This window comes from Capricornis sumatraensis, chromosome 8, assembly GCF_032405125.1.
Source record: "Capricornis sumatraensis isolate serow.1 chromosome 8, serow.2, whole genome shotgun sequence".
In the NCBI taxonomy this organism is placed as follows: Eukaryota; Metazoa; Chordata; class Mammalia; order Artiodactyla; family Bovidae; genus Capricornis; species Capricornis sumatraensis.
The window spans coordinates 85,677,687-85,686,171 of record NC_091076.1 but is presented as its reverse complement, the minus strand read 5'-3'; the positions used below and the strand labels follow the sequence as shown (position 1 = coordinate 85,686,171).

Genomic DNA, 8,485 nt, shown 5'->3' with positions numbered 1-8,485 from the left:
CAGGAAAAAGAGGAAAAGTTTCAGCCTGTCATCTCTGGCTTTCTTTATACCCTTTCAATCAGTTACAACTGCGAAGTTATGTTGGAAAAAAATTTCCACTCCAGTCACTCCGCTTCCCCTCCACCCGGAAGATTGGTCCTCCCGGAGGAACTCCCACACGGGGAGGGGCTCGTGAGGGGAGTGGGCGTTACACAAGAACACAGTGTTGGTCACATGCTCAAAGGCGGTGCAGCCCTCTTCCGGCCACCTGCGGCCTCAGCGCATGCGCAGTGAGGTTCCACGTGAGCGCCTCGTTTCTTCTCAAACCCAAAGATGCCGCCGGAAAGAAGGCGCCGAGTGAGGCCGGACCGCAAGACCCAAGTGAGGCCGGACCGGAGAGCCGGAGCGCGGTGGGGCGGGCCGCCCCGAAAGGCTGCCCCCTCATGCCAGCGGAAGTCGCTGGCCTGGCCGCGCGCGGCGGCCGCTGCAATCTCAGTTGCGGCGGAGGAGGAGAAACGGCTCCGACTGCGGAACCGTCTGACGCTAGAGGCGGACAAGCCGGCAGTAGAGCGGCGCCTGGAGGAGCTGGTTTTCGGCGACTTGGAGGACGATGAGGATGCGCTGCTGCGGCGTCTACGGGTCCCGCGGGTGAGGGAGGCCACCTCGCGCTGCTTGGGCCCGCGGTGGGCTGCGAGCCCCCGGGGGCGGAGCCTGGGCGCTGGGGGGCGGTGCCTGGAAGCGCTCAGGTGGTGGGGAGCCGGGAACACGGGCGCCTTGGGGTGCCAGCTTTAAAGTCCTGGGAGGGCGGGGATCGCGCCTTTCTTGGCCTGCTTGGGAGCCGCTGCGCCAGGTATCCAGTAGGCGCTAAATACATACTCGTTTGCTTGCGCGCGCGCACAGTCGCTTCAGTCCTGTCCAACTCTGCAACACTGTGGATTGTAGCCCACCAGGCTCCTCTGTCCATGCGATTCTCCGGGCAAGATTATTGGAGTGGCTTGTCATGCCTTCTCCAGACCCAGGGATCGAACTCGCGTCTCCTAAGTCTCCTGCATTGGCAGGCGGGTTCTTTACTACTAGCGCCACCTGGGAAGCCCTGATACTCGTTTAGACTGTTTTAATCGTGGGCATCTTTTGTGGCTCATCCCCACTATCTTCTCCCCCTTAGTCGTTGCATCACCTGCCTCAATACTATGCAGTGATTCAGGAGTTGCGCTTCGTTTGCGAAATCAGAATTCCTGGGCACAGGACTGGCAGTCTGTGGAATTAGAATTCCTGCGCACAGGCCTGGGAGTCTGTCTGATGTTTTAACAATCATACTAAGTGATTGACTGGCCAACTTTTGTATTTGTCTTTTAAATATTTGTGAACCAATTCTGCGGCAGATTTCCTGGCAGTGAAAACCCTGAACGATTGATTGATGGTAATGATTATAAATTTTTTGCACGGTTTTTAAGAAAAAAATCCTTTATCTGGCTTATCTTCCAAGATAGGAAGTCCTAGGCAATTTCTAGGCACTGCAAGAGAAACAGCAATGGACAAAAACTGTCAAACATCCCTGCCTTTTTGGAGTTAGATACTAGTGGCAGAGGCAGAAGATAGAACTCAACTATGTCAGTGAAATGCTGAAGAAAAGACATTCAAGAAAGGAAGATAAATTTGTGTAGAGGGAGCCTATACAATAATACATAGGGTAGAAGAGCAAAGCCTTCCTGAGGATTACTCAATTTGATAAAGAAACACAAACCTAGCAAGTATCAGTTGATTGCCAGAACATCCTTTGGGTGCTTATGGGAGAGGTTGCAGAATCTAGCCAGGAGATAGAGAAATAATACTGGGAAAATGCGCAAGTATGTGATAGTTTCCCAGTCAGGAAAAGAAATGGTGAAATGGGGTTTATTGGGCTTTGAAGGATCATAGGCTAGTAACAGAGCAGGTATAAATCATTTGAACATACCTATCATGTGGTTTTTGAAAAGCCAAGCTCACTTCAGGGTAAATTCTGTGGTCTAGATTTAGATTTGATTGTGTAGTATAAAGTTTCTTAAGTAGGCAGAGGATCAAGAACAGTTAAGAAAAATAGAGAAGTATGTCTCAGAATATGAAATATGGTTTAGTCATGACATTCAGTCATGTTATTTTATCTTTGGTGTCAGTCTGCCTCTGATCCTGTGATTTGTGTAGTTTGTGATTTTCCCTGCTGTCTTATCTAACTTACCTTTTACTCTTCTGTTTTTTTATTTTCTCAGCAAGTTGACTTTTTCTCCTAGACTGTTCTTTCTTACCTCACCTGTCCAGTGGGTGGTGCATTTCTCTAATCTGGTTTTCTATTCTGCCTCTAGCATTTGCTGTGGTAGCATTCTGTCCCATAATTTGATCAGAGGGCCATAAAAACAAACCATTCTACAAACAGTCTAACTACAAAGTCTGCCACCAAGAGATAAGAAAGACTCAGTGCTTGTGGGTATTTTGTCTTCGATAGGTTCAAGTACAGGAAGACTCAGATGACTCAGAAGTGGAGAAGGAAGCAAAAGATAATTTTCTACCTCAAAAGAAGCCAGTTTGGCTGGATGAAGAAGATGAAGATGAGGAGATGTAGGTTGCCTGATTTTTTTCTGAAATCCCTCTGGATGCTTCAGGAGTTGTGTTTCAGGTTTTAAGAACGTTCTCTTTCTGAATATGTGATTCTGTGAAGATTTAAAAAGTACTGGAAAGTAAATGGCAAAGATCATTCATAATCCCATCACTGGGGGAGAACCACTGTTAACATGTTGGCATGCATCTCTCCTCTCTTCTGTGCTCTATAGAAAAGCTAAGAGAGCATAGTGTTTGGGGATCAGACCTGAGTTTGCTTCCCAATTTGGCCAGTTCCTAACTGACTACAGGCCGGTTTGGAATCTGTCTTTTCTCCTTTGTAAAATGGAGATAATAACTATATCAGAAGGCTCTTGAGATTAAATAGTGTATGTAGAGCTCTTAACACATGCCTGAAATGGAGAAAAGACTAAAAAAAATTAGCCACCATGCACAGTATATACTTTAATTTATGAGAATGTATTATATTTCAAGCATGTCTCCCCAGTTTTAAAAAAAACTTGTAAACACTTAAAAAATGGATATATTATCCATTATATGATTTAACCATAATTTACATGGGCTTCCCAGGCGGCGCTAGTGGTAAAGAACTCGCCTGTCCGTGCAAGAGATGTAAGAGACACGGGTTTGATCCCTGGGTTGGAAAGATCTCCTGGAGAAGGGCATGGCAACCCACTCCAGTATTCTTGCTTAGAGAATTCCATAGACAGAAAAGCCTGGAGGGCTCCAAGTCCAAGGGTTGCAAAGAGTTGGACAAGACTGAAACAACTTAGCAAGCACGCACGCATAGGGAGAATGTACTGTGTACTGTATTACAAGCATTTCTCCCTAATTAATTAAAAAAACCTTATAAACACTTTAAAATGGATGTATTATAATCCATTATATGATTTAACCATAATTTACGTAGCTGTTGTTGGGTAAGTTATTTTTTTTTAATAAATTAATGGTGAGATGGGTATGTTTATGCATAAACCTTTTTCTTTTAAAATTATTTAAGGAAGATTCTTTTTTCTTTTAAATTAGAAAATGAATTTGTGAAATCTAAGGCCAGAAGTTGAAGCCACAGACAGATAAATATGCAACATCACTGGGGCAAAGGAGCTTCTTTATTGAACTCTGCCACCACTTATCCTTAGAACTGGATGCCAGATATTCCATTGCTGCCCCCCTGAAGGAGTGCAGGGATGGAGTTGGGGGTGAGGATGAGGATACAGTGAGAAAGAGGATAGGTTTGAAAAGGAAGCAGAGAATGAGGCTCCAGTCTTCAGAGGTAGAATAATTTAATCAAAGAGGAGACATTTCTAGGGTTGTTGATAATTACTACCAGGCTGACTCTGAAGTTCTACCAGTTTACTTTTCAGTTGAAAAGTATCTATTTTACTCCTTTTTAAAAACCTTAATTTCTCTGTTTTCAGACCTTGTCAGTTTAATGGGTGGGTAATACCTACTTAATTTTTGTTGAGAAAATCAGTTTTTGTTAGTCATTGGTATTTCTTAAAAGTAGTCTCTATTATTTCTTTGCTTGTTTGCCTACTAAACACTGTTTCATTTGGTTTACTTTTCAAATAAAAGTTGTATGTGTTTAAGGTGTACAACATGATAATTTGCTATACATGTACGTAGTGAAGTTATTACTGCATCATGTAAATTAATTGCGTTTCCATTTCTTCAAAGAGTTACCATTTTTATTTGTAGTAAGAGCACTTGAAATCTCCTCACTTTGCAGATTTCCATCGTGTAATACTATTACTAACTGTAGTCATGCTTTGCATTAGCTCTCTATCCTGCATAACTGCAGGTTTGTACTCTTCAACCAGCATCTCCCTGTTTTGTCTACCTTCTCAGCCCTGGTAATGGTCATTCCACTCTTTGCTTTTGTCTGTTCTACTCCTCAGAGTCCACGCATAAGTGAGATCATGCAGTATTTTTCTTCCCTGTCTGTTTTATTTCACATAGTGTTCATCCATGTTGTTGCATATGGTAGGATGAGACTGTTTATTAATGATTTTAGTATATTAGCTTCTTACGTAATTGAGAATTTCAAACCTTTTAATGTCACATTTATTGCATGTTATCTTTTAGCTTTACAAGCTATATAATTTTATTTATTTATTTCTGGCTGTGCCGTGTCTTTGATGTTGCTTGGGCTTTTCTCTGGTTGTGGAGAGTGAGGGCTGTTCTCTAGTGCAGGGTGTGAACTTCTCATTGTGGTGGCTTCTCTAGGCCATATGGGCTTCTCTAGTTGTGGCTCATGGTCTCAGGAGTTGCAGTTCCCAGGCTCTAGAGCTCAGGCTCAATAATTGTGGCACTCAGGCTTACTTGCCCCGCAGCATGTGGGATCTTCCCAGATCAGGGATCCAACCTGAGTTTCCTACAGGTAGATTGCTTACCAGTGAGCCACCAGAGGAACTCATCTCACTTTTTGTTTGCTTGTAAGTTTGTTTTAATATTGTTTGGCACAGAATATTCAAGTATATATGCACTGAAATCTTTTTTTTTTTTTCCTTCTGATTCTAACACTAAAAAGTTCTGCATCAGAGAGAAAAATATTTACCTATATTTTTCCTTCATAGTATTTTAAGGTTTGGGTGATTTACCTGGAATTAATTTTGGTGAATGGCTGTAAGCTGTGTCTAGAGAAGAATTTGAAATATCTCACCAGAGGGTGAATTAGGTGACCTGAAATATTAGAGATTTACTTTTTACTTCTGGAAGAATGAAAAATGTGTATTTGAGATGTTCCACATCTTATAAATCTTGGCCTGTGTTATTTGCTCCAAATACTAAAGTAACAACTGTTAATGTTAATTCTTTAAGTTCTTTAAAGCATACTGTTCTACTTTTTTTTGTAGGGTTGACATGATGAACAATCGTTTTCGGAAAGATATGATGAAAAATGCCAGTGAAAATCAACTTTCAAAAGATGAGCTTCAAAAGAGACTTAAAGAAGAGTAAGTGTATTTTATTTTGACTTGTTCAACCTTTGGCTAAAACAGCCTCTTGGGTAGTCAGATTTCCATTTTGAATCATAAAAGAATTGTCCTTGGAAAATGATTAAACTTTATCACGAGGGAGCAGAGAGAGAACACAAGTACAAAAAGCTTGGAATCCCATTGTCCAAGTATGATCAGTGATATTATTGTTCACTAGTTTGTTTGTTGGTATGTGGTAAATCATGTCTTTTCCACAACTTCTAGGCTCTTTCAGTTGAACAGAACTGGGAAATACATATTTTAAAATAATGATTTTATATTGAAACATGTTATTATTTCAAACTTGTGTACCTTTAAAAGTATTTTAAGGTATGTCTATTTTTTTGTACTGAATTTTTTTTATATTCCTAAAGATTCATTACATTATCACTATATTTTGACAGTAGATTTATTGAAGCATAATTTACACATATTGAAATTCACCGTTTTGAAGTATCATTCTGTAAATTTTGTTTAGCAGGTACAGTCATGTAAGCCCATGACAATTAATAGATGGAATCAAGATACAGAACGTTGCTTTCACTCAGAAAGTTCTTTTATACCCCATGATAGTCAGCATTCTCTCTTCATCTTCTAACTCCGTTAGCCCCTGACAAGCATTGATCCATTTTCTGTGTTTATAGATTTGCTTTTTCCAGAATGTCATATAAATACAATAATAAGAGTATGTAGTTTTTTCAGTCTGTTAAACCCAGTTAGTGAATTTATTTCAGATATTTTCCAGCTTGAGAAGATCTTTTCAACTAGACCTTTTGTTTTGTTCTGTTTAGTTGCTATTTTTCCTTTTATTATGTTCATACATCCTTTAAATACTTGAATATATTTGTATTAGCTGTTTTATTTTTTATTAATTTTTATTGGAGTTGCTCTACAATGTTGTGTTTCTGCTGTACAGCAAAGTGAATCAGCTATACACGTACATATATCCCCTCTTTTTCGGATTTCCTTCCCGTTTAGGTACCACAAAGCATTGAGTAGACTCCTGTGCTGTGTGTTAGGTTCTCACTAGTTACCTATTTTATACATAGTGTATATATGTCAATCCCAGCCTCCCAGTTCATCCTCCCCCTCGCCCCATCCATACCATACATTTATTCTCTACATCTGTGTCTCTCTCTGCTTTGCTGATATGTTCATCTGTATCATTTTTCTAGATTCCACATATAAGCAATATTACATGATATTTGTTTTTTCTGACTCAGTTTGCTTTGTGACAATCTCTAGACTCATCCACATTTCTGCAAATGGCACAATTTCATTCGTTTTTATGTGTATTAGTTACTTTCAAGTCCTTGACTGCTAATCCTGTCAGGTCTTTCATTTCTGTTGACTGCTTTTTTTTTTTTTTTTTTCCTTCTTATGGTTCATATTTTTCTGCTTCTTTATAAATCGAATAATTTTGATTGTATTCTGGGCAGTGTGAATCTTGTTCAGTGCCTGGATTTTGTTTTATGTTTTCAGTGTGTGTTTAACTTTGCCTTGGGAGGCAGTTACATGACTTGGAAATCACTTTGATCCTTTCAAGACTTGTTTCTAGAGATTTCTTCCATTAGAGTAGCATTTGTTCTAGGCTGGTTTAGCCCTATTAAGCTGTGACCTTCCTGGGATCTCTGCTGAATGCCCTGAGTGTTCATAAAGGACCCTTCCTGTGACCGGTTGAGCTCAAATGTCTGAACTCTGGTTCTGTGCAACTTAGATCCGCCTAGTAGTTCCTTGCTTGACCTCATGGAATTTTATTCTGTGAGTGTGTAGCTTAGTATTCAGAAGTGTCTGTGGACCCCGTGTGCAAATGTCTGGAGCTCATTCTCTTCCTCTCCTATAGTTGATTGCCCCTCAAATTCCTGTTGTCTCAGCTTCTTTCAAGTCTGATCATTTTCCCCTTGTCTCTGTGTCAGGGTCTTATAAAAATGCCTTGAGGGGAAAATCCCAGTAACGGCATGGCTCCCCTTGTTATTTCTCTTCTCTTAGGGATCATTGTCCCATGTGCCTTTTGTCCAACTTTTGAAAATAGTTTCATACATTTTGTCCAGTGGGCTTAGTTTGGTGGACTTGTCTATGATTCTGTTTTAAACAATCAGAATGATTTTTGCAGGCTTCTACATACCAGAATGTAACTAGCATGCTTCTCTTGGAGGTTACTTTTTCCAGGGCGAAGTGCTCCCATTTTAGTCAAAGGATATACAATGAAGGTTTGTTTATTTTACCAGTCTGGTCATTTTCTTTCAGACATGTTCTAGTATTCTATTGTGTATTCTGTTAGCATTGATTTATAACCACAAAGAGATTTCTATTTCTTTACTTAATCACCAAATCTGGTGTGTTTATATGTACAAATAAGGCAACAGCAAATGTAATTAGTAACAACAAATATGTATACAGGTTTCCTGTATCCAGGACTAGTTTAGATGGTTATCAATTTAGGCAGGTTGGGAATATCCTGTGTGACTAGCCCTTCTGTTCTTCAAGATAAAAACTTCTTTGGAAGATACTCTATTTATGTTCTGACCTATATTCTTTAAATGTACCAAAGTATAAATACAGTGGTCCCTGCAAAATTTTATGTTTTTGCTTAGATTTCAGCATGCTATGGGGGGAGTACCTGCCTGGGCAGAGGCCAATAAATGGAAAACACCTTCAGATGGTGAGTGTTGACACCTCTGTTTAAATTGGTAAATAGATTCCTAATGTTGTTCTGTTATTATTTGAGGTTTCTCATGAGACTCATTAATGTTTGAAATGTCTTTTTTTTTTTAACTACCTGGTTTTGAAGTCTACCATTTCTCTGAGGGAAATGCTTTTACAATAATGTAAGACTTAGTAGCATATTCTTTACTTGTAAAGGCAATAATGGATAAATTTTATTTTGTTTTCTTCAACAGAACTATGTTACATTATGACATAGGATTAAGTAAAAAATA

The 8,485-nt window shown here is 39.8% G+C and overlaps 1 protein-coding gene across 1 annotated transcript in view; it reads left to right on the top strand.

The window, feature by feature from the left end:
• The first annotated feature begins 296 nt into the window (after positions 1-296).
• Positions 297-8,485, top strand: part of UTP18 (UTP18 small subunit processome component) — a 55,665-nt gene continuing 47,476 nt past the window's right edge. The window contains exons 1-4 of the mRNA XM_068977551.1: positions 297-627; positions 2,459-2,571; positions 5,427-5,525; positions 8,141-8,208. Coding sequence (XP_068833652.1) covers positions 313-627; positions 2,459-2,571; positions 5,427-5,525; positions 8,141-8,208 — 595 coding nt within the window. The 5' untranslated portion in view covers positions 297-312. The remainder of the gene's footprint in view (positions 628-2,458; positions 2,572-5,426; positions 5,526-8,140; positions 8,209-8,485) is intronic.